Source organism: Petromyzon marinus, chromosome 7, assembly GCF_048934315.1.
Source record: "Petromyzon marinus isolate PM22_M1 ecotype Great Lakes invasive population chromosome 7, UKy_Petmar_22M1.pri1.0, whole genome shotgun sequence".
NCBI lineage: Eukaryota > Metazoa > Chordata > Hyperoartia > Petromyzontiformes > Petromyzontidae > Petromyzon > Petromyzon marinus.
The window spans coordinates 13139213-13166093 of NC_133673.1; the positions used below are offsets into that span (position 1 = coordinate 13139213).

At 53.3% G+C, this 26881-nt stretch overlaps 1 protein-coding gene across 1 annotated transcript; it reads left to right on the forward strand.

Annotated features, from left to right (window-relative positions):
* The first annotated feature begins 617 nt into the window (after positions 1-617).
* Positions 618-25793, forward strand: LOC142924031 (uncharacterized). Its single transcript, XM_076065416.1, has 3 exons — positions 618-1186; positions 10987-11094; positions 24016-25793. The coding sequence occupies exon 3, from the start codon at positions 24054-24056 to the stop codon at positions 24975-24977; it is 924 nt and encodes a 307-aa protein (XP_075921531.1). The 5' UTR covers positions 618-1186; positions 10987-11094; positions 24016-24053; the 3' UTR covers positions 24978-25793.
* The last annotated feature ends 1088 nt before the right edge of the window (positions 25794-26881 follow it).

A 26881-nucleotide genomic window follows, 5' to 3' on the forward strand; every position in this document is an offset into this window, starting at 1 on the left:
TGACACACACACATACTGACACACACTGACACACACACACACTGACACACACTGACACACACACACTGACACACACACACTGACAAACACACATACTGACACACACTGACACACACTGACACACAACAACCGCCATTCGCCACTAAGTGGCGGTGACGTCACCACGACGCTTGTGCCAGGCTATGTGCACCCTGAGGCCACGTGAAGTGTCGAACGCCCGCTGGCAGGAGGTCACGGGGCAGACCCAGGTGCCACGGGTCGACTGACTGAGATGACTGGCTGATGCACCACCTGTGCCCCCTACTGTGCCAACCTGCTGTGCTTTAGCCACCCAGCGCTCCGCTCGTTGTTCTGAGCGTCGCTCCTCCGCCCTCCGTTGTTGTTGGAGGGCGACTGCCTCCAACTGCCCAGTAGCATCCTTCACGAGCCTCCTCCACAGAGGCCGATCTTGACACCGCTGGTACCAGTCATCGGCAAGTCCACTCAGCTCCACGTCCTCCTGTACCACATCACTCCATCTCTTCTCTAGCCCGTGCCGCGCCCGCTTAGCCCCCTCAATCCGGCCAAACAAAAGCTGTTTCGGCATGCGGTGGCTGGGCATGCGGGCTACATGACCCAGCCATCGCAGCCTTGCCTGCCGGAGGAGCTCACCGATGGGACCCTGCCCAGATCTTTCAAGGATTTGTGAGCTCCTCACACAATCCAGTCTGGTTAAACCCAGGATGGATCGTAGGCAGGCCAGCCTAAATGTTTCTAACCGGCGAAGATGCTCCATTAGGGGGGTCCACGTTTCGCAAGCGTAGAGAAGGGAGGGAATGACCGTGGCCAAGAAGACCTGAAGCTTAGTGCGGAGCGACAGACCAGGTAGCTTCCACACAGCGTTACGCAACCGATGAAAAGATATTGCCGCTCGACTGATTCGGAGTGAGACCTCTGCTGTTAAACTGGAGCAGTCATAAGCACACTGCCCAGGTATGGGAAACTCTCCACTCTCTCCACAACTGCCCCATCACCGATTGGGAGTTGTGGGGGTGGAGTGTCCGATGGTACAAAATACCCAGGCAGGTGCACACACTGACACACACACTGACACACACACACGGACTCGTGGTGGTGCACGCGCCCCGCGCGCGCTGTGCGCTGTGGTCATCACGAGGCTCTCCCGGCCCTTCGCCTCTCGCCCTTCGTGAGTTCCCCTCCGCAGTCTCTCACCCAACTCCTTCGGTCTCCATCGCTCCGTCTCTCCCCTTGGAGACACCCGCGAATTGCCGTGACCACAACCACCACCACCACCAACAACCACCACCACCAATCAACTCCGTGGCTGGGATTTGTGGTTAACACAACGCCAGCGCGCGAGTGACTACTTCTAAGTACAGCCTGGGGCTCGCCAAACCCGCCCCGAGGTCGACTCAGCCTTAAATAAATGAGTAACCGGTACCTACTTATGGGGAGACAAAGGCGGCCGTGCCGCGTGCGTGGCTGTGTCATCGCACGCCTCGTGCCCGGTACAGTGCGAAATGTTACGCGGTGTAGGGGCGAGGGTCCGTACACAAGGTACAGTGCGCGTGTGTGTCCGTGTGTGTGTGAGACTGTGTCCGTGTGTGTGTGAGACTATGTGTGTGTGTGAGACTCTGTGTGTGTGAGACTCTGTGTGTGAGACTCTGTGACTCTGTGTGTGTGACTCTGTGTGTGTGAGACTCTGTGTGTGACTGTGTGTGTGTGAGAGACTGTGTCCGTGTGTGTGAGACTCTGTGTGTGAGTGCGTGTGTGTGACTCTGTGTGTGACTCTGTGTGTGTGTGAGACTCTGTGTGTGTCCGTGTGTGTGTGAGACGCTGTGTGTGTGTGTGAGACTGTGTGTGTGTGAGACTCCGTGTGTGTGACTCTGTGTGTGTGTGTGACTCTGTGTGTGTGTGTCCGTGCGTGTGTGTGGGACTCTATATTGGAAGAAGTCACCCCCTGTGAGTGGCTGGCTGAGGTGACATCTGTTGAGGAAGTACTGAAGGCGATCCGGAGTCTGAGACCAGGAAAGGCAGCGGGCAGAGACGATCTCCTAAGCGAAATGTTGAGGGAGGGCGGCGTTTGTGCACAGACTGCCCTATATGACATCATAACAACAGTCTGGACCACTGGACGGGTTCCGCAGGATTGGAAGGATGCCCTGGTGGTCCCTCTTTTTAAGAAGGGGGACCGCACAGACTGTAACGACTACAGGGGCATCTGTAACAACTACAGGGGCATCTCACTCCTCAGTGTGCCGGGAAAGGTCCTGGCAAGGATTATTCAACATCGCCTTGCCAGGCACGCTGAGGAGAGGCTTGCGGAGCCCCAATGCGGTTTCAGGCAAGGGCGGTCCTGCACAGATGCCATATTTTCTGTCCGTCTGCTACAGCAGATGTGTAGGGAATTCCAACAAGACCTACATCTCTGCCTATGATACCATCAGTAGGCCTGGGCTCTGGGTTGTTCTTCGTGCTTTTGGACTACCTGACCCTCTGCTCACGATCATTAAGGACCTTCATGATGGTGAGCGGGCCCGGGTCAAACTACGTGGCCGGGAGTCAGAGCCATTCCCTGTTAACCTTGGGGTGCGACAGGGATGTCCTCTGGCTCCCACATTATTTAACATCTATTTTGACCACGTAGTTCGTGAAGCCTTCAATAGCTGTACCGGGGGAATCTCCATATGGTACAGATATAATGGGAGGCTGATCGACGCCCGGGTGCGATCAAGGGATGGCTCCCTATTGCTCAACCACGTTATGTATGCTGATGATTTGGTAATAGCTGCTCATTCAGAGGAGGAGTTGGAGACGCTGCTGCTGAGACTGGAGCGTGCCACTAAGAGGTGGGGCCTTACCATCAGCCCCACCAAAACTAAGCACCTGCCTGGGTATTTTGTACCATCGGACACTCCACCCCCACAACTTCCCATCGGTGATGGGGCAGTTGTGGAGAGAGTGGAGAGTTTCCCATACCTGGGCAGTGTGCTTATGACTGGCTCCAGTTTAACAGCAGAGGTATCACTCCGAATCAGTCGAGCGGCAAAATCTTTTCATCGGTTGCGTAACGCTGTGTGGAAGCTACCTGGTCTGTCGCTCTGCACTAAGCTTCAGGTCTTCTCGGCCACGGTCATTCCCTCCCTTCTCTACGCTTGCGAAACGTGGACCCCCCTAATGGAACATCTTCGCCGGTTAGAAACATTTGGGCTGGCCTGCCTACGATCCATCCTGGGTTATACCAGACTGGATTGTGTGAGGAGCTCACAAATTCTTGAAAGATCTGGGCAAGGTCCCATCGGTGAGCTCCTCCGGCGGGGAAGGCTGCGATGGCTGGGTCATGTAGGCCGCATGCCCAGCCACCGCATGCCGAAACAGCTTTTGTTCGGCCGGATTGAGGGGGCTAAGCGGGCGCGGCACGGGCTAGAGAAGAGATGGAGTGATGTGGTACAGGAGGACGTGGAGCTGAGTGGACTTGCCGATGACTGGTACCAGCGGTGTCAAGATCGGCTTCTGTGGAGGAGGCTCGTGAAGGACGCTGCTACTGGACAGTTGGAGGCAGTCGCCCTCCAACAACAACGGAGGGCGGAGGAGCGACGCTCACAACAACGAGCGGAGCGCCGGGTGGCTAAAGCACAGCAGGTTGGCACTGTAGGGGGCACAGGTGGTGCATCAGTCAGTCATCTCAGTCATCTCAGTCAGTCGACCCGTGGCACCTGGGTCTGCCCCGTGACCGCCTGCCAGCGGGCGTTCGACACTTCACGTGGCCTCGGGGTGCACATAGCCTGGCACAAGCGTCGTGGTGACGTCACCGCCACTTAGTGGCGAATGGCGGTTGTTGTTGTGTGTCCGTGTCTGTGTGGGAGCGGTAGTGTAGCGGTTAGCACGCTGCGCTATGAACCCGGCGACACGGGTTCGATTCCTGCTCACGGCCAACACCAGTGACGATTATCTGAACCGGTCCCGGGCCTCCCCTAGGTCGACTCAGCCTCATATGAGTACCTGGTGTGGTGTGTAAACATCGCCACTGGGGAGACAAAGGCGGTCGGGCGTGGTGCTGGCCACCCATCCCCTTGTGTACTGTTACCGGCCTTCATAGGTGCTCGCTAACAGCACTTGCCCCTACAGTCTATTAAGGCTATATGGGGAATCTTTGTGTGTGTGTGTGAGCGGTCGTCATCAGGAGGACGACCGCTAGCGTTGCGATCGAAACATCGTAGTTTTTTTGTTATTTTCTTTGAACCTATCTACGTGACTTTACCGAAAGACCCAAAGTATATGGATTCCTGCAGTCACGAGAGCTTTAAGTCAAGCGAGTACTTTTGTTCGACACTTGCACGTGGTAGCCTCAAAGTGCACCTAGCCTGGCACGGGCGCCCTGGTTGACTTGAGTGGCGGATGGCGGGGCTATTGGGATGTCGGTGACATTGTTTCACGGCGCCGACGAGCTCGGTTTAACCGGAGTTCGATTCCCCTTGGCCGTGTTTAGGGGCCGTCCATAAATGACGTCATGCACCTGGGGGGGGGGGGGGTCAGACATTTGTGACGATGTGTGACGAGGAGGGGGGGGTTTGAGAAATGTGACGTCACATCAAAATGCGCAACTTTAAATAAATATAGACAACACGTTCTACTTAATTAAATAGACTTTTTCATAAATGTTTTCTCCTACAACATCAGAGTGCAGCGCCACATTAAATACGCACTACAATGATAATAGTTTATAGCGATTTGAAGCATGTGTTTTTTGGGGGAGGGGGGCAGAGCTTTGTGACGTAATATTTGAAGGGGGGGGTCTGACTTTTTGTGACGTGTGACGTCATTTATGGACGGCCTCCTAACGCAAGCGTGAGCGGCACGTGTGGAGCGGGCCCATCCCCCAATACCTAAAGTCTGCTCGGCCCCTCCAGCGGGGTTCCCGGTGTTGTCAAACCCTCGGCCACAGCTGGGGAGACAGAGACGCACGGGCGGGCCGTCGGTCTTGTGGGTCAAGGCTGCTATTCACCTGCCGCGGAATGCCCCTGAAGGTCAAGTTGAAGGGCAATCGCGACATCGCCTCCTTCCTTCCCTCTGCCAGACCCTGGCAGGAGTCGTAACGCGCGTGGGTAGCTTGGCCCCTTTCCCGAGCGCAGCGTCCGTGCTGATTTCACATTGCTCGATGGTGTGGTGGTAGGGATGGTGTGGTGGTAGGGATGGTGTGGTAGGGATGGTGTGGTGGTAGGGATGGTGTGGTGGTAGGGATGGTGTGGTGGTATGGTGGTAGGGATGGTGTGGTGGTAGGGATGGTGTGGTGATAGGGATGGTGTGGTGGTATGGTGGTAGGGATGGTGTGGTGATAGGGATGGTGTGGTGGTATGGTGGTAGGGATGGTGTGGTGGTAGGGATGGTGTGGTGGTAGGGATGGTGTGGTGGTAGGGATGGCGTGGTGGTAGGGATGGTGTGGTGGGAGGCGATGCTGTGGTGGTAGGGATGGTGTGGTGGTATGGGTGGTATGGTGGTAGGGATGGTGTGGTGGTAGGGATGGTGTGGTGGTAGGGATGGTGTGGTGGGAGGCGATGGTGTGGTGGCAGGAATGGTGTGGTAGTATGGTGGTAGGGATGGTGTGGTGGGAGGCGATGCTGTGGTGGTAGGAATGGTGTGGTGGTAGGAATGGTGTGGTTTTATGGGTGGTATGGTGGTATGGATGGTGTGGTTGTAGGGATGATGTGGTGGTAGGGATGGTGTGGTGGTAGGGATTGTGTGGTGGTAGGAATGGTGTGGTGGTATGGTGGTAGGGATGGTGTGGTGGGAGGCGATGCTGTGGTGGTAGGGGATGCTGTGGTGGTAGGGATGGTGTGGTGGTAGGGATGTTGTGGTTGTAGGGATGGTGTGGTGGTAGGGATGGTGTGGTGATAGGGGATGCTGTGGTGGTAGGGGATTGATATGGTGGTATGGATGGGGTGGTTGTAGGGATGGTGTGGTGTTAGGGGATGGTGTGGTTTTCGGGATAATTTAGTTTCAATGATAGTGTGGTTGTAGAATTGGTGTGCTGGCAATGTGTTGGTGGTAGGCCTGGTGTGGTATAAGTTTGCTGTAGTGGTAGGCTTGGCGTTTCGCCAAAGCATTGTCTTAGATGGGTGTTATGGCAGACTTAGTCGGCAAGCCCGTTATGTGGTCAGTGACATAATTCCGGCCACACAATCACAGGTTCAGTGCAACTGGCCTTGCCTCTCCTGGCTTTTTCTCTGTAGCAGCACTTAGATGCGTTGGGGTCACATGTCTGGCGTTTAATGCACAGGGTATGTATGCAGGCTCACACCCACGCAGTGTAGAGCTGCACGGAATCATAACCACATTTTCTCACATTGATTTATAGATTGATATCCTTTAATATGCAGTAGTGCAGGCAACGGTGTAAAACCGGTGAACACACGGCACTCTCAACCCGGCGGCCTGAATCATTTTCCCGGACCACGACTAACATCAGTGGCAAGTGATGGCTCAGCTGGTCTCGAGTACATACCATTCTCCGTCAACCCGTGCACTGACCAGCGTGGTGAAGTATGGCTATCGTTCCATGTAAGAGGCATTGACTCAGCGGTGGGTTGACAAAAAAGGCCGTGAATTGTCCACGTTATTTGATCCTTATGGCGGTACTCCTGGAGTAACCAAATAATACAAAATGACCGAGGCAATTAAATATTTTATTTCTGGGACACTATTTTTTTTCCAGGGGTGTACTTAACTCCGCGACTGGGGTAACCAATCAATCTGACATCAGTGCCACACTCCGCGATGTCGAAACGCAGCGAGGACGATTGCGCTGAAACCCTGAACGCTCGCACGCACCGTAGTGGTGCGTCGATTGCCGCATCGCCAACCATCAACAGACTAAAAATTACTGCATCACGGACATTGTGCGAGAGCCGGGGTATTGTGGTACCCCGAGGTACCGCCATAAGGTTCATTTATTCGGTTCTTGCGTGTTGCAAAATGTTTCAGGAGCCGAATGCATATGTCGAGGTCTGGATGTCACGAGAGGGCTTCAGGAGAGAATTCGTGGAGTTTTGCTGTTCTCTTCCTCCATTGAAGCAGCGTAGACGACAGTCGCTCTGCATTGTGGTCCATGTTTTTGGTTGCATGGCCCGGCCACAAGCGCACGACTGTGGCTTGTCTTTAATCTACACCCATGGGTCTCTATGTGTCACGCTGGATCTCTGTGTATCACGACGGGTCTCTATCTCTATGGGTCTCTGAGCCTCTTAAGTGTCTCTCTGGGTTTACGGTTTGGTCCAAAGTTTGGGTTGCATGGCCACAATCGCACCGCCGTGTCTTGCCTTTAAACTTTTACATTCATGGAGACATTTGTATCGTCGGCCTGTTGTCATTCTGGCACGGCCGATGGTAAATATTTCTTCTTCTTCCACGCGTTTGTCTCACTCATGTGGGGTGTTCTGCTGTCCTTGCCAACCTTCTCCACGCTTATAATCCATAATAGAGGTTGTTTTGGGTTAGATCGCGTAAATATATAAAAGCGTCGTTAAAACCCGCCACCACCCGACACAGCCAATTTAGTAAGGGTTGTCACGTAAACAGAACGTGGCAAATTCGTCACTAGTACAGCACGCCGGTGTGTTGGAGAGCCAAGCCACAACATTTACAAACTGAGTACGACGTTTCGCCAGTAATTACAACTAGCTTCATCAGGCGACAGCCAGATTTGTGGTGAAGTCCACCTGTTTCGTTCTTTAGATAGAGGCGTAGATGTGGTGACCACGCTTCTGCGCTCTTACGGAAAGTGGGGGGGGGATTAATGAGTCAACGAACATTATTCCGCTATGTCCTGCGCCATCTCTCTTTCCGCTCCTCGGGCCACCATGTCTGATGGTAAATATATATTTATCCTTCATTATTGATTTAATTACCTTTTACCTGCGAGGGATATCTAAGAACGACACGAACGTATGCACGTTTTGCCTGCGACGATGTAGCCACGCATCGCAAATACGCTGGTTGTGCAAAAAACATTGAAAACTAAGTTTAAAATAATTATCATTTCTAATTAAAACGTCAAGAAAAAAGTTAACATTGGCTTGGCAATCTGCACGGCACTTAATCAATAGCGCGAATGACTTGCACTGTGACTAACAAACCAATCTGACATTGAGTTAAGCGGCGATGACAAGGCTAGTCAGAATCGTTATTTATACTGGAGGAATCCGATGAGCTATAAAGCTCTTTTTCACAATACATACACACGATAGGAGTGCAAGGTATAGCAAAGGTAAACAGAAACCCCAGGTAAAGCCCACTGAGCTGTTAGCTTCTTTTTCAGAAGTGACATGGCCACAAATGATAGCTGAACGAAGTGGCTTATCATGTGGAAATTTATCGCAGCCAAATAATCTCAATAACGAGTCAGCAGCAGCAGCCACGATTGCTCCACTGCTGGATGACGGCCTCCCCCCCCCCCCCATCTGCCATCTCTCAAGCAACCAGTGAGAAGAATAAGAATTAATTTTTATATATCATTTTTAATTAAGTCGTTCGCTTATTAAAATAACAACAATGGTAATGATGATCATTTGAATATGAATTAGGTATTGCGGCGTTTTTTTTAAAGAAACACGTCTGACTAACGGCGGAAGACGGTGGTGGTGGTGGTGGTGTTGTCCTGCCGTGACGCGGGTTATTCATTCCTCCGCGACTTCCCGTGACCCCGCGCTTCGCCGCGGAGAAAGGGGAAAAAAGAGGTGGCCGAGGGGAAGAGAAATTCACACGCGCCAAACCTCATCGTTAAGAATTTCATTAAACGTCATCGCCACACGTAAATCACATATTAGCGAAATACGTTACGAGAACGTCGTCTTTGTCCCAAGAATAACCGTGGCGCCTGCGCGCCATTTTCTCATTTGTTTTATATATAAAATATATATTTTAAATGTTTTTAACTCGATCGCCAGCGCTAATGATGGATCGTTTTAATAAGGGCTTGCTCCTGCGGCTGGGCGGTGACGGAGTCTTGAGTCGGTTATGACGCGTTTGCCGCTCATCCTGCGGAGGTTCGCGGTTGGAGCCCAGTGGCCGCCCTGGTTAATACTGTGGCTGTCTCAGCCACAGTCGACGTTTTAACGGCCCGCGGGGTTGTTCGTAAAAAGAGCATGCCATCGTTGTGCCGCCGTGACACTCCACGTCTTTCCAAGTTTGAAAATGACCCAATAGGGTAAAACCACACACAGCAAAGTCGCCCCCCACCACTTGTGAGAAACTATTACAGGCTATACTCGTGTGTGAGACGTAGAGCCTTTGTGATGGCCTTGTGCTGTAAGAACGGAAGCGATAAAAAATCAAATGTACGTGGGATTTTATTTTATTTATCGGCTTCTGCCCACGCTGCAGGCTGTGCTGCCCTCTCCTATGCCCTGCCCTTTAGCCTGCCCTTTCCTGCTCTTTCCTGCCCACGGGCAATCGATGAGCATCGCCGATGAATGGCGAGGGAGGGGCGGTGGCGTGCGGGGATGTGAGTGAAACGCGGGGGCTGCCGCGGGTGATTGAGCGCCGCCTAAATTAAAAGCCCTCGCGAAGGCTGAGGCTGGCGGATTGGGCGACCGAACCACCTCCACCTTTAACTCGCTCGCCCCGGCACAAACCGCATCGCTGTTACACCAACACTGACCCCTACACCAACACGAACTCCTACACCAACACTGACCCCTACACCAACACTGACCCCTACACCAACACTGACCCCTACACCAACACTGACCCCTACACCAACACTGACCCATACACTAACACTGACCCCTACACCAACACTGACCCCTTCACCAACACTGACCCCTACACCAACACTGACCCCTACACCAACACGAACTCCTACACCAACACTGACCCCTTCACCAACACTGACCCCTACACCAACACGAACTCCTACACCAACACTGACACCTACACTAACACTGACCCCTACACCAACACTGACCCCTTCACCAACACTGACCCCTTCATCAACACTGACCCCTACACCAACACTGATCCCTTCACCAACACTGACCCCTACACCAACACGAACTCCTACACCAACACTGACCCCTACACTAACACTGACCCCTACACCAACACTGACCCCTTCACCAACACTGACCCCTTCATCAACACTGACCCCTACACCAACACTGACCCCTTCATCAACACTGACCCCTTCATCAACACTGACCCCTACACCAACACTGACCCCTTCATCAACACTGACCCCTACACCAACACTAACCCCTACACCAACACTGACCCCTACACCAACACGAACCCCTACACCAATCATGTCCCGATTACACTAGCCCCCTAAACTAACCCAAATACCAATCAAATTGCTAACCCGAGTAGCCTCTATAATACTAACCATAAATACAGTCTTAACCCAATGACACTGAAACACTAATACAAACCAAACAATGAAACGCATGCCTTGCAGATCGCATTTACTTGAGGTGTGGACGGGGGGGGGGCATTGAAGAGACCAGACTTGACTTGGGGGGGGGGGGGTGTCATTCCAAAATATGTTAAGAATCACTGCGTTAACACTTAGCCCTGACACTACCTCTAATTCGTTACCCTTTTACCCTCGCCCTGGCTCCCATTCATCGGGGATGGGAGGGCGGGCGATTGGGGGTGAGGGCGGGAGCGTGGGAGTAGGGGGCTCCGCTCTGTAAGCCCTTCACGTAGCGCACGCTCGCTCTGGCGAGCCGCGTGCGTTTACCGCTTAAAGATGAATTAAACAACCACGGCGTAAAAATATAACATAAAAAAGTGTGACTCACCTCCTTTATTCAGCGAGGGCTGCACTGTAGAGCATACACGTTGATAATTGAGCGCCTCTGTGAACATAGCAAATCTGCGATTTGAAAAAAACACGTAATTTTCTGCAATATTTGGTTGTTAAATAAAATTGCGGTGTGAATGTATTTAATATTCTTTTCCATTTGTGTTTTTTTAATTTCCATCTCACAGTTGGACCGCGATGGGCGCGATCGGCGCTCTCTTCCTGCCGCTCGAGTGAATCGCCCTGTGTACAAGAGAATGGCTCCAGTTTGGCAGAGACCGACTTCTCACACGCAGGTCTTTCGCGACCAATATTGTTATTTATGCCATCTAACCCCAAAAAACCCTCTTATGGATAGCGTTGCTCGTGGAAGCTGACATATTACGCTTCGTAATTGACGTTTGGGTCGGATCACGTGAGTAAAACATGTGTTGTACACCCTCCTCCACTCGACACAACCGATAATTCAATTCTTTGAATCTGAGCAGACCTTGTTGTGCCTGTGGCCAGATCCATCGCCTCGTAACTGGAAATTACTTGAGTTCAATAACCTGGTCCCGGGCCAGCTTAGCACATCATTATTTCGTGGAAAGTCAGCTGTGGTTGATCTATGTTTAAGCTGGTTCCTGCCATCATCATCATCATCACTATCAGCCATGGTCGATCCACTGCTGGATGAAAGCCTCCCCAAGTCGTCGGCATTTCTCACGACCGGCGCTCGATCCCATCTCGTCGCTCCACGTTTCGGCTGCCACTGCTACAATAGATTCCGATGGCTCCTGTCATAGTCACGTGGTATTTCCACCACTTGCTAGGGACTGCCGGCCGAGACGAGGGGCGACGCTCGCTTTGCTCGGGCGGGGAAGACGCTGGGTGTCGATGCGTGCGTTTTCAGTGTTTTTTTTATTGTTAATCTTAGAGTGGATTCCGTGCCCAACGTGAGGCAGCTGTCTGTCGCCTCATTACAAAAGAGATTACCGCGGGAGTAGCAATAACAGCAGCAACAACGCGGCCTCCGTAATGAAAGCTGGTGGCGGAGTAAAATAAGAAAAATGTAATCGTAAGAAAATATCCGTTTATAACAGGAAAGAAAATAGACCGCTTGGGCACAGTCCTTAATTTGAGCTCCTTTTGATTATCGCGAAGCGGATTGAAAATCTTCATTTAAAGCGTTCGTGACTGCATGGATTCATATTCTTGGTTCTTTCGGTAAAGTCATGTAGAAAGGAAACAATAATTGGATGTCCTAATAAAAAAGAGACCTGATGGTTCAATGAGCCACTCTGTCTACAGGAAAGATACCCATACGGATGCTTACCTGAAACCGGATTCCCACCACCATCCATCCCAGAAGAATTCCGTCATCAAGACTCTGCACCATAGAGTCCAATGCATATCCGACCAGGAACACATAGCCAGTGAACTCAAGCACGTACACCAAGCTCTTAAGGCTAATGGTTATTCCAACTACACAATCCGTAAAGCTATCACTCCAACCATGAAGAAGGACCCTCTTGAGGAGCCTTTCAAAACCATCACTTTACCCTACATTGCAGGGATCACAAAAAAGATCTCCAAAATCTTGAATAAACACAAGATCCAGGTCCGATTCAACACATTACATAAAATCCGTGATCTGGTTCCGTCTGTAAAATATGTAATTCCAGACATACAGTACCCTGGCCTCTACAAACTAAGTTGCCTCTGTGGTAGTAGTTACATTGGAGAAACCAAACGACATGTCTCGGACTGCATTCGTGAACATAAAGCAGACCTGAAACACGGTAGGACCAACACCTCGGCTGTGGCAGATCACTGTTATAATTCAGTAGGCTCACATGACATTGACTTCTCCAAGACAGAGGTTCTTTGCAAGCCATCTGGCTACCATGAGAGATTCGTTCATGAGGCTATCCACATATACAAACACAGAGACAATTTAAACCGAGAAGATGGATTCTGGCTTAGCAATCATTGGAAGGATTTGATAAACCATTTCGGGTCTTAATTGATTGATCACGCTTAAGGTGGCTTTCAGACCACATCCATTATTTTTCGTCTCCCCCCTCTTTTCCGAGCATAGATGGACTCGTCCATCTGAACAAACTGTCAAATCGCTCTCTGTGGTGCTAACGTTAAAAAAACCCGCCACTTTTTTCAAATTTTCTTGTTGTGGTTTTCACACCTGATGATGATTGCTTGTGTTGCAGTGGAAACGTCGTGAGAAATTTTATTGTTTTATATTTTTATTATTTTATTGTTTCCCTTCTACGTGACTTTACCGAAAGAACCAAGAATATGGATTGAAAATCGCTCGCTCGCACTGCAATTTTTTTTTTTTAAATCACGCGACCGTGGACGTTTTGGACGCGTGGCGCCCCCCGTCACTGATCGCCGCTCGACTCGGGAGCACCGCGGCCCCCTCGAGGCGGGGAGATGGAGCCGGCCTTCTTGGCCATCTGCTCAGCTCCCCCTCCCCCCCATGGTGGTTTCTGGCTGGCTGGCAGACTTTTCGTGGAAATCGGCATCTCTTCAGTCAGATTATTTACACTGGTGGAATCCGACGAGCTGTAAAGCTCTTTCTTTTTAAACAGATGTCCACTTCAGGGCGGGTACCAACGTTACAGCGACAAACGATACAAAGAACACGACTGTGCAAAGTATAGGAAAGGTACAAAAAAGCTACTTTAACAAAATATGCAAATAAAATGTAACTATTTTTAAAAAATTTTGACATAAAACTTTCTTGACTGCAGGAATTCATATTCTTTGGTTCTTTCATGTAAAGTCACGTAGATAGAAAAAAATATATAATAAAAGTAAATAAAATAATAACGACGACGTTTCGATCACAACACAAGCGATCGTCATCAGGAGGAAAAAAAATGATGACGATCGCTTGTGTTGTGATCGAAACGTCGTAGTTTTTCTTTTGATTATTATTTTTTCTTCAATCTACGTGACTTTACCGAAAGAACCAAAGAATACATATTTTTTTTATTTTACCAGGCAAAATCCCACTGAGTTAATTTATTTTTCAAGACGTGACCCGGGCCGCAAATGGTAGCTCAACAAAGCGACCACGATCACGTGGTAACGTATAGCAGTGCAGACCTCGTGCTGCACGCGCTCTGCCTAACGGAACGAGAGTAGCGGGGAAGAGAGAGTTTTGTTGGCTCTAATCCGCACAACGCCGTCTTCGTCGGCGGCGGCGTTGTTGCCGTCCCTGCCCTGGGTAAACGATTTATATTTTCAAGCACTTTTTGTTATTACACTTCTCACGGAGGAAGCGCTACCACGGGGATTGAGCGCGGCGTTCTTAGCGAACTGCGCCGTGAGCCCAGGTGCCGCCGGGGTTCGATTCCCAGCCATGGGCTAACGTAAGTGGCAAGCGAGTGATATCTGAACGAGCCCTGGGCCTGGTGTCTGAACCGTCTTTTCACGAGACACCTCTCTGCCGTGTAGCTTGACTTTACCGAATGAACCAAGAATATAAAAACAACAGTAAGCAAGATAATACGAATACAACATTGAGCGGGAATAAATTATGTGTGTGCCTTTGTTCCCGCAGCGTGCGTGTTTTTGCTTTGGATTAATAATATTATTTTTGAGCATTGGGGTGAAATTATAATTGCGGTTCAGGTTTCAAATTGCAGCATGGAGGTGATGCCAGAGGCAGGGAGTGGTAGCATAGAGGTCAGTGCACAGGCGTTGTGTGAGCCCAACCGTCGTTTGCAGGGCGGTGACACGGCCTTGTGGTTGCACGTTCGCCCCTTGTTGCAGAGGTTCACGGTTCGAATCCAGCGGCCGCCCTGGTTATTACCACGGAAAGTGTAATAACCTCACGCCGCCGCCTGCTTCAGAACGGACGTTTAAAGATTCCATGATGTCGTTTGCTAGAATAGGCCGATGTGCGATGGGCTTTATGGTCTATACTGCCCAAATTTTTTAACTGCAATCGCAAATTACTCATTTGGGTTTATGCATCGCTACCATTGGCCCCTCCTTGGCAGGGCCCTCCTAGAAAAAGAGTCTTAAGACTCAGGCTTTCTTAAACAAGTCCAGGGCATCTCAACTTCACCCACCGTGGTAAAGTATGGGTCAATCATGCCCCTCATGACCGACACAACGTAGAAACACATTCATCCAGCAGTGGATCAGTAGACGATTACAAATTATTTTCTATAAATAAACTATCATTCGTGTTCACGACGGTGTCAGACGTCGCACAGAATCATGGTATCGAATGGTGCTGTTTTATTTTCAGGTTCGTGTCTCATTAAATTCCTTTCCGGGGAAAGGGGAAAAAAATATCTTTTCGTAAATGCCACCTGCGTATTTCATCGCGCGTGGGGATATCTGTGGATGCACGACGGACGCGGTGCGCGTTGCCTTGGATGCGTCGACCGTCCACGCTTCCCGTCGCTGTTGCAAAATTGCGTGCTGGGTTCTTTTTTGTTTTTTGCTGCCGGGTGCTTCGTAGCATTTGCATTTTTTTTAGTTTCCAATCCACCGACGGTAGAAGTGACATTTTCTTTCCAAGACCCGTTTCAACTCTCACGTTTTTACGGAGATATTTTTTATTTCCCCGCACGTGAATAATTACATTTTTATATATATATGAAAAACCTGAACCCCCCCCCCCCCCCGTAACCCCCCTCCTCGTTGCCCTTTGCGGTCGGGGAGATCGTGAGACTCGGGCGAACGAAATCACCTCCGTCGCTACGGACGAGACGCGCGCGCCACGACATTTAGATAAAACGGTCTCGTGTGCGGCTTCATTTTCTCCCCGTTCGCCAAGAGGACTGGAGCTCGGCGCCACGCGATCAGTTGCCGCCCGCAGCCGTGGCAAGAGGAGGTATACTTGATGCGGTGTGCCGGTTGCGGAATTTTTTCCCGCGTCACCGACCCGGGCAGATCCCGGCTGACATGGAGCCCTGCCCATGCGTGCGTGCATGAGAGAGAGAGTGAGAGATATTTGCCTCTGTTTTCCCGTTTAATTCGAACGAATAACGGGTACGTATCTATCTAGCGATCTAAAAAGTCTCAGTGGGGCTTATGGAAGGCTGTATTGATCAGCGGTGACACACACACACACACAACGGTGACGCACACACAATGGTGTTGCTGCCCATTCGTTACCCCCCCTCTCCCAAAAGCCTTCTCCGCCCCGGTCACATCCCCGCTCTTCAGAAAGAAAAAAAAGCCCTCCCCAAAACCTTTGCAGCGAGCGCGGTCGTTAATTTTCGCGAGCGCAGATGCTCGCGCTCCCACTTTTCGTGCCTATCAGTGTAAATCCTCGCGTGCTCGCACGTTAATTTTCGCTTACGCAGATGTTAATTTTCACAAGCCCGCACCCTCCACCGTTAATGTTTTATGGCCCTATTAAGAGTCGGCCGCCACCATGGAAGTGTTTTTCTCTTCACGCCCCCCCTCGGCACGGAAAAAACGAGCGCGTTTTCGGGGGCCCTTTTTTCGCGAGCGGCTTCATTCCTCTTCCAAGCCTGACGACTCTGCCGATGCGACCCAGAAGGTCGAATCCGCTCCGGAATATTGCTTGATTTGACACGTAGGCTTTTTACTCGCTTGAACGGCCTGCGAGTTCAGATTCTGGTTGGCTGACTCGGCCCATCATCCCTCCGGGGTCTGTAAAACAAGCAGCACACTGTGGGGAAGTCAACAGGGGTTGTCCCTATGGATAGACTCGCCCTCGCCATAGGATTGTGGAATTGTCACCACTGGCTCAGTCCTGTCAACGGGAGCTAAGCACTGCCTCAAAGTGCGTTTGAGTAAGAAATGACTTCGACTTTGATAATTGGCCTGAAAAAAACAACAAATACTCCGATGAGCTCAACAAATATACATCTTTTTTTTTTTACGTGGGGACAGAACGGAGGTCTGCTTGTATAAATACTGTACGGTACAACATCACTCATTTGTATTCCGCTCGCCTTGCCGGAGAGGTCATTTGCGAGCGACTTTGTGTTAAAAGGCGTTTGATATTTATACACCTCGCTCGCCGGCTATTCCGACAGCCGCAAATTCCCTCCAGCAAGGATTCGTCGTGGCCGGGCCCCCGACGGCACGGACGTTGATGCAATGCGGCGCGTGGCACGCGTGGCGCTCGTCGTGCGTGCGAGCGAGCGAGAAGAGCTACGGGGATGCGAAGTGCGGGGGTGGGGGGGATCCTCCTCCTCGTCCTCGTCCTCCTCCTCCTCCTCCCCCTCCTCCTTCTCAAAGGGGCAGAGGTCAAGACGCGTGGAGACTCAGAGGCTGGTGATGCTTTTGCCGCTGCTGCCACCGCTGCTGACTCGGGTCTAAGGTGGAGGCTGAAAAGGTCCGTTGTTGCTACTGATGCTGCTACTGCTGCTGCCATTTCCTCTGCCACGTTCGCTGCTGCTGTTGCAGCTGGCTGGGCCTAATACTGCTGCTGCGACAGATGATGACACTGTGGCTGCTACTGCCGCCTCTCCTGCTGCAACCACTGATACCATTGCTAAACACTACCACGAAATGTGGTAGTGTTTAGCACTACCACATGACTACCGCTGCAACCAATTCCGCAATTATTGCCACCACCGCTTCCACCACCGCCACCACTGTGCTATGCGACAGGACCCTGCCGTTTAAAGCCGGGACTCGAAGGGGTCTGGACGGTCATTAGCTCTGACGCGTCAATCTGCTCGCGGGTGCCGTCAGTGCAAAATGCCAGCGCTGCCGGAAAAGAAAAAAAAGCGGGTCGCGTGCGTCTGCGCGTGCGTGCGCTTACAAGCGGACGAGCGAGGCGAGCGAAGCTTGACATTTTCTTGGGGGGGGGGGGGGGGCGCGTACACGGCCAGTCACAACTCATTCCACACAATGGGTGAGATTTCATTAACCTTTCCGGCTGCGAAATTGGTGGCGAGCTTCTCGGGGTAATGGCCGAGCTGAGCCGCGACCTCGACTGAGCGGCGCGTGTCGCGTTAACGCGAGCGCCGAGCGGCAACCGGGCCCCAGCCCTCGTGGGGGGTGGGGGGCGGGCTGGGGCCTTTGCTGGTCGACAGCAAGCAGGCCGTGCGAGGCCACGCGGCGCAGCGCACAGCAGCTCGAGACATGCGAGATCTCCTACGCGGTCTCTCGTGATTTCTCTCTCGTGATTTCTCTCTCGCGCTCGCTCGTGATCTCTTACCCTGTCGAGGGTGCTTTGGCCTACTCCTCCACGCTGGTCGGAAGCCTTGAAATCGGTGCGAGCATCCACACTTTGCCCCTCCACACGTGACCTGCCGATGGACTAACTTCGCTGCCGCTGGCTAGGACGGACGGCGCGCGAAGGGCGGGGGGGGAGGGGAAGGATTTTAGAAACTCGCACCATCTTTTCGAGTGCCGTGCCGGGAGATTGAATCGAATCGGCGGCATCGCCGCCAAGAATCCCACTTGCAGTGGCAGCAGCAGCAGCAGCGTCGCCCTTTATTGCCGGAGTAACGATGTAAAATGACCTGTTACTTCGAGGCGTATCCTTTGTGTTGGGGTCGGATGTGATTGGTGTGAGCCTCCGTGCGCGCGTGTGTTTTGTACCGCGCCTTGTGACCTCCGGGTTGAAGACGCTTCAGAAGTGTAAATGATTGCGCATTACAGATGCCATGGAAGCGCGCATTTCCATCGCGTGTAATTTAGATTCTCCGCATCTCTGAAAAGGGGGGGGGGGGGGCAGTTGCTTGCTTCCCCTACCACCCCCCATCGAACCCCTCCCACCAAAAAAAAATATTGACATAAGCCGCCGTACGTCGTAGAGCATTTTGTCAGATTTTATTTTTTTCACGAAACGTGAAATCAGAAGTAACGCGAATAAGTGACGATTTCATGACACATTTGACGTTTCGGACAATTAGCACTTAATTTTAAATGCGGTGAATGCTGAATTTCTGTGTGTCCCGTGAATGGAAATCGCGCGCCACGATAGTGCTGTGAACCTAGTACGACGTTTGTGACGAGCTTCGCGTTTTTTTTTTCCCCCAGAAACGCTTATTTTCGTCAAACGTGTCGCCAGTAGCCTCGCGCTTGATTTTATTTTTCTTCCCTTTTTGTTCCCCTACTCCCTTGCTCGTTCCGCCGCGGAAAACAAGTCGCGCCGTCCTCCCGATCCCCGACCAAGCAGAAAAAGAGAAATCTCCCGGCACGTGGAGGCAAACGTCGGACGTCGTTCCCGAGCGACGACGGCGGCGGCACGGCACGGCACGGCACGGCACGGCACGGCCCCCCGCAGCACGCGTCGGGAGAGCCGTGCCGGGCGCAACGGCTGAAACAAATCTTGGACGCGGCGAAAATAGTTCCCGGGCAGATTGCAGCGATTGCGAGTTTTGTTTTGGCAGCGGAGTTCGCCGGTTTTTTTGTTTCTTTTTATTTTCGTCGTGGCGCTTTGCTTGTCTCGCGTTAATTACCTCCCGCGCGTCGAAGCGCGTGGGGGCGCCGTGCGATGGGCGAAAAAGTTTTTTCTCATCGTAAATTCGAGGGGGAGCGGTAATGAGATCGTTGAGTAAAATGATGACGTTGACGCTCCAGCGGGAGGGAAACTCATTCATTAGTTTCAAACTTTTTGGTTTTATATACACCGGGAACTCATGGGTATATGCACGAGTAAGAAGGGAACGTAAAGCTAAAGTGGCGTCTACAATTCCCCGTGATGGCACCGGTGATTTAATATTAAAATAACGGCTCGAGCAACGGTGTTTTAAAGAGACAACCTTTTTGGTTAATTTGGGATTTTCGCCCCACCACCCCCCCCCCCCCCCCCCGAACATTTTGAAGCGTATGCCGTTAAGCCCAAGGGTTATTTTCTTATAATAGGTTTTTCTCCGCGCGGATATTGCTTAAGTTATCTAAGATTGCCATCGCCGTGTCTGCGACGTGGGAATCAATGAGTGCAACGACAGGAGAGTTGCCGGCACGTGTGGCAAACCTCGAGGGAAATGAGCAGGTTTTTTTTTCTTCTTCAATTCCTTTTTGCACATTTTTACTTAGACTTTTTAAAAAATATATATACGTATTATAATTATATTCCACTCATGCGATTTTCTGCCCCGTCCGCGCGGCACCGAAGTTTTCCATTCGCGCAGATATCAGTGCCACTACCAGGGGTGGAGCCACAGGGGGGGCTGGGGGGGGGGCTTAGCCCCCCCTGAAATTTTGGGAAAGTCGGTAATCGGGATAACCAGAAATCCGGCTGCTGCAAAATGCTGCAGGCTGCCACCTTGTGCTGCCCTGCAAGCTGCCACTTCGTGCTGCCCTGCAGGCTGCCACCTCGTGCTGCCACCTTGTGCTGCCCTGCAGGCTGCCACCTTGTGCTGCCACCTTGTGCTGCCCTGCAGGCTGCCACCTTGTGCTGCCCTGCAGGCTGCCACCTTGTGTGCTGCCCTGCAGGCTGCCACCTTGTGTGCTGCCCTGCAGGCTGCCACCTTGTGTGCTGCCCTGCAGGCTGCCACCTTGTGTGCTGCCCTGCAGGCTGCCACCTTGTGCTGCCCTGCAGGCTGCCACCTTGTGCTGCCATGCAGGCTGCTTGAGCGGCAGCCTTTCGAACTTATCGAACTTATTAGCCACATCAGCGGCTCCGACCTATTATTAAACTCTGCGTTCAAATCCAATAAAATGTGTTTCATACATTTGTGGCGCCCATTGGAAAACATAAACACTGTATATCTCAGAATATTGAAGTCAGCCCCCCTCCAAAAGTCAAAATTCTGGCTCCGCCCCTGGCCACTACCCCTGCGTTGGAGAACGGCTGCGGGAAAAGAACGTCGCAGAACACCTTCCGAGGTCGGCTCGCGACCACACTCGTGGCTCTGTGCCCTGCCCGCGTCAGTAGAAACCACAATCTTTAGTTCTCGAATCTGCGACCTTGCTGAATTCAACGAAGAGACAAATGCATTTCTTATCGTAAACTCTGTTCCCAGTCGTGCTGTGAGCATCACGTCGTGAGGCTCGGCATCCACAGGAGCTCTCGCAGAGCTGTAACATCGGCCCGTGGAAGTAGATAACACAGAACTACTTCTGAGTTCCCTTGATCAAGTGACCTCTTATATCCGTGGCTAGCACTGTCCGAGCCACCGTGCTACGGAGGAGCGAAAGGGAGGAGACGTATCGTCCACTTATCTATTCTCCTGCAGAGAAATGTTCATTGCGTGACAGTCAACCCTAACTGTTTAATTCTCAGAGCCGGTAGGAAGCTCTTGCCCCTGCCGTCTATAGAGGCTGTACCCTAGGAGATCATTATCTATACGAGTATGATTTTGTAAGTAGGTGCTCGCTGACCAGACTTTGTCCATCCGACTATTTGGATCGACAAAGGATGTTTTTGTCCGTGTTCGCGTGTGCGTTTGTGCCCGCGTAGCCGTGGAGCGCGCCGCGCTACGAACCTGACAACCCGAGTTCGATTCCCGCTCACGACCAACAACTGATAGATATATGAAACGGTCCTGGGCCTCCCCAGGATCGACTCTGCCTCAAATGAGTGGCCGGTGTGGTGCGTAAACATCGCCACTGGGGAGATGAAGGCGGCTGGGCACGTAGTGCTGGCCAACCACGCCGGGCTTTCATAGGCGAGCAGCACTTGCCTTCCCTCCCGCAGTCTGTAATCGGCTATGTGGGGGGAAGTAGTTTTTTTATTGTACTTACAAAGGCCAACAATTTACTGACTGGCATATCCCCTTCACATTGCCATGCAAAATCGCCCATTATTCACATCTCTTAATGCGGCGGTGCCATTTGAATCGGGCGACGCGGGGGCGGAGAGGAACCCCGCGCTCTCGTTCCGGCAATATTCTATTTAAAATCACGGCCGCGAGAAAACTCGATTTCCCACGAGCGTTTCCCTCGCGTTTGCATGAGCGCGTACCAAAAAAATGAAATAATAATCGAGCGGCGCCAAAAGTCAGAAATATTTTCTCCGCCCAAATCTTTCGTATTGTCCCGGGGTCAAGCGTCTCTCGTCACTCACCCCAGCCGTGCCAGGGTTGCCACCTGTCCCAAGTGTTTTTTTCCCTCTTTCTTTTTGAGGCAGCCGTGCCAGGTGAAACGGGCAAGGTTTTTAAGACCTCCGTATTCCGCGTCTGGTGATATTTGCGCAGTGTCTTTTATTTGCGTGCGGAATATTAAAACATTTCTTAATTCGTATTTTATCACAGGATGCCAATCACATGATCAAAGATGGCGTCACCCTTGCGTGGCTGTACATTAGAAGAGCAGTCAGCAGTTGTTTAACTTTCTATGCATCGTCTGTTGGTATAATGTACGGTTGCCACCGATTCTGGTTTTCCCAGCATTGGCCGTTCTCTTTTTGAGGTGGCTGGTTGTCCTAGTGAGTTGAGTCGTAAGCCTTCCCAGGACACGAGTCCATGTGTTTTTTTTTCTGCGTCCGTTGCGTAGTAGTAATAGTAATACACCTCTCAAGGCAAGGCATTCTCACGTAGTTATCCCCTTCTCTGGTACCGTGACATATTCTTCGTCTCGCCCACGAACTTGCAAGCGGAAGCTTGCAAGTTACATTTTTTATTTGGGTGTAGGACTGAGCTCCATCGTCCCTCCGGGGTTGGTACAATCGACGTCACTCGGCGGTTGTCCCCGATGGATTGACTGCCGTCGCCATGGGAATGCGGAACCACCACCGCTGACGTGGGGCTGTCGACGGGGGACGAGCACCTCGGAGGTGGCAACCCCAGGTGGAGCCCAGGCCTGGCGGCGCGGGTGGCCCAATGGGACGCGTCACTTCCTGGCACGGACGCGCAGACGCACGGACATGTGGACACACGGACGCGCGGACGCACGGACACGTGGACACAGGGACGCGCAGACGCACGGACACGTGGACACACGGACGCGCGGACGCACGGACACGTGGACACAGGGACACACAGACACACGGATGGCTGGACGCACGGAGACACGGACGACACACTCAAGAGAGCGGAGCGGCTCCGCACCGTGTCGGTCGATCAGGCGGGATGACCCTCGGCTTCTCCCCCCCCCACCACCCCGCCCCCAACGCGGCCCCCGATGGCGATGCACGCATTGTGAAACTTGGACGATCGATACAGCGGATCGGAGGAAGATCGCAGCTCGGGAGCGGTCACGCATCAAAGTGACGTTGCGAGCATCGGTTCTGATCTCCCGTTTACAGCCCCTGAGCCAGTGGTGGGGAAACTCTACGTTTCCATGGTGGGGGCGAGTAGATCAATGGGACGGAGCACTGTTGGCTTCCTCACTTAAGTGGTGGCCCTGGGATTGCGAGCCGCTCTCTGTGCCGCTCGCCATGCCACTCGCTGTGCCGCTGAACCACCGGGCCGGTTCAAGCTGTGGTGCAGTGGAAGACGAGTGCCGTGTACCCGGTATAAGGGCGAGGGCCCTACACCATGCCGGAGAGACCGAAGCGCTTCGGGGGAATGCCTGGAGAAACTGTTGGCAGTTGATCAAGTGGCTGAAAAAATTTAGTAAAGAGGGCAGGTTTTGCCAGCGTGATTGTGAATGTAACAGGGGGCGGACGGTATCGCTTTTTTTCTTCTTTGGTTCTTTCGGTAAAGTCACGTAGAATGAGAATAAAATAATAAAATAACACGATAAAATTCTCACGACGTATCGCTTTTATCGCAAAATCCTGAAGTCGCAGCGAGCGGAGTGTCACGGCTCGCGGCAGCTCGGCGCGCCGGTGCCGTTGTCATACAACTGGGGTGTGGGTGGGGGTGGAGCCTTTTCCATACCGAGGGGGTGACTCAAGGAGCAGGTCGAAAATACCCCCCCCCTCCCCCACCCCCCCAGCAGCCTATTAGTGTGGCTAAAATGCTCGGCAGTTTTGGATAAAATGCGTTTGTTTCAAGACGGTAGGCCTTGCGTTGCCATGGGCCATGTGCAACGGAGCCGCGGGCCACGTGCGGTCCACGAGCCGTAGGCCGCCCTCCGCTGCCGTACTCGGAAGCGCGCGGGGTGGTGGTGGTTACCCCTTTCGCTGGTCCCGCGTTTCGGGTCGTCCGCTCCGCTCATCGCGCGCGAGCGAGTGGCCTCGCAGGGCTGGTCAACGCCGATCGATGCGAGTTATAGAGATAGCCTTGCTACGTAATTATTCGGCGGATATGTCGCGGCAAGACCTTCATTCAGCTGCTGGTTAACGCGCCGCTGGGTGGTTCAGTCGTGTGCAGCAGCTAACACCGTGTCAATCCTCACACCGTCGCCTTTGTCGATTGTCTCTGCCACAGATTGCCCCCGTCGCAGAGCGTCGTGAGATGAGGTCACCATGACGTTGACGGCGACCGCGATAAAGAGGATGGCGATGATGGCGGCGGCGATGTCTCGCCCTCGCCACCCGCTGCCGACGACTGCGTCAATTGTCCGCCGCTTGTCCACCACCACCTCCACGAGATCCGTCTCCTGTCCGGACGTGCCTACCACCACCACCACCAGCACCACCACCAACACCACCAGCACCTCCACCACGCCAGACGTTCAAACCGCCAACAGCACCGCCCCTTCCACCATCACGCTTTTGGCGGATGTCCCTACCATCTTCGCCACGACTGCCGCATCCATCTCCATCCCTTTGCCGGATGCCGCTGCCACGAACAACACCACCCACGCCTCCTCCATCTCCTCTCCGGACACTGCCACCGACAACAGCGCCACCTCCTCCATCCCTTCGCCCGACAATCCAACCGCCGACACCGCGGCGGCGGCGGCGGCGGCGCCGGCGGCGGACGAGAACGCTGACACGGCACGTGCACCGCGCGAGCTGGGCGTGACGCGCAAGCTGCGCGGCTGGGTCCTGCGGGAGCGGCGCGCGCACGTGCGGGACACGGCGGAGCTGCTCGTCTCCCTGGGCGCGGCTCCCGGCGGCGCCGTCGCCGCGCTGCTCGAGCGCTGCCCGGCCGCGGTGCCGTGCCCGCCCGCAGACGCCCAAGCCCAGCGCCGGCCGTGGCTCTCGCTGTGCGACCGCCGCGACGGGCCGGCCGCGGGCTCCGGCGTGGCCGACGGCGGCGGCGGTGGTGGTCGCGGTGGCGCTGGTGGTGGTGGCGAGCTGGCAAATGTGGTGCAGCGCTTCCCCGAAACCTTTTTTCTCACCGCGTCGCCGGGGCAGCGGGCAAATCAGCAGGTACAGCGGCATCAGCTGCATCGTCACATGGCCAGCATGATTATCGGTGGCAACAACAGCAGCAGCACATAATTTTCATCATCATCAGCAACATGGTCAACGTGGACATTGTTGACATGAACACGGTCAACATGAACACGGTCAACATGAATGGTTCACATGAACATGGTTAACATGAACACGGTCAACATGAATGGTTGACATGAACATGGCTCACATGAACACGGTCAACTTGAACACGGTCAACATGAACACGGTCAACATGAATGGTTCACATGAACATGGTTAACATGAACACAGTCAACATGAATGGTTCACGTGAACATGGTTCACATGAACACGGTCAACATGAACACGGTCAACATGAATGGTTCACATGAACATGGCTCACATGAACACGGTCGACATGAATGGTTCACATGAACACGGTCAACATGAACACGGTCAACATGAATGGTTCACATGAACACGGTCAACATGAATGGTTCACATGAACACGGTCAACATGAACACAGTCAACATGAACACGGTCAACATGAATGGTTCACATGAATACGGCTCACATGAACACGGTCAACATGAACACGGTCAACATGAACATGGTCAACATGAATGGTTCACATAAACACGGTCAACATGAACACGGTCAACATGAATGGTTCACATGAACATGGTTCGCGTAAAAATGATTCACATGAACGCGGTAAACCTGAACACGGTCAGCATGACCAAAAGGTATTCATGTGCGCGGGGTCAGGCGCGTTGGAGACGCTGTGTTCCTGACGCTGGACACAACGAGCGGGCGACGATGCGTGTGTGCTAATTCCCCACGGCAATCAATTTGCGCCGTTTGACCAATAAACGCCAAACGCACGGTCACTGCAGGAACCAGCCCAGGGCGGTGTTAACCCTTTTTCCAAAATCGCTTTCTAAAATCGGCCTCGACCGGAAACATTTTCGCCGTCGAGCTACGAGAAACCGCGCCCTCCGCACGACGAGCCCCTCGTGTCTGCGTTTGTTCGCTGCTGTGTCATTGCTCGGGGTGGAGTGGCGGTGCAGCGGTTGGCACACTCCGCCCAAATGAAACTGGCGACCCTCTTGAGTTTGATTTCCAGCCACCGCTAGCATCGTCGTCCGGGCGACAGTTCAATTGAATCTCCTTCACAACCAAAGACAAAGATCCCCAGTATGGGCTCAATGGACTTTTAGGGCAAGTGCTGTTCGCGAAGGCTGGCACAGCGCACGAGGGGGCGGTTGGCCAGCGGCACGCCCGGGCCGCCTTTGTCTCCTCGGTGGCGATGTTTACTATACACCGCACCAGGTACTCATTTTAAGCTGAGTCAACCTAGGAGAGGCCCAGGACCAGTTCACATAATCGCCACCGGTGTTGGCCGTGGGCAGGAATTGAACTAGGGTCGCCGGGTTCGTAGCGCAGCGCGCTAACCGCTAAAATAACGCGCCTCATTCACACACACACACGCGCGCTCTCGCGCTCACACAAACGCACGCAGGACAACATCGCACTGCTCCTCTCCGCCGGCCTCCACCGCCTCGTGCTCGCGCGGCTCCTCGCCGCGGCTCCTCACCGCGGCTCCTCGCCGCGGCGCCGCGGCTCTTCTGCCGCCCCGCCGCCGACAACGGCGCCGCGGTGGCCGCCCTGCGCCGCTCCCGCCGCTCGCTCGGCGGCTCCGAGCGCGACGCACGAGCCTGGCTCGCCAAGCTGCTGAGCCGGAACGCCCACGCGCTCGCGGGCGGCACGCCGGAGCGCCTGGCGGGCCTCGCGGCCCTCCTGTGGCGGCGGGCGTGCGGGGCTCGCCGCCCGCGGCGCCGGCGATCGGCGCGGTGCTGCGGTTCTGCCGGAGCGAGCTGGGGTGCGGCGACGCGGACGAGGAGGAGGGCGACGATGGCGCCGGCGGTTCCGGCGGCGGCGGCGGCGGCGGCGGCGGCGCCGCGGTCCGGAGGGTCATGCTCGCCTG

Bases quoted from the DNA above. Each gene is read 5' to 3' on its own strand.
- LOC142924031 (XM_076065416.1), top strand. From the start codon at position 24,054: ATGACGTTGACGGCGACCGCGATAAAGAGGATGGCGATGATGGCGGCG.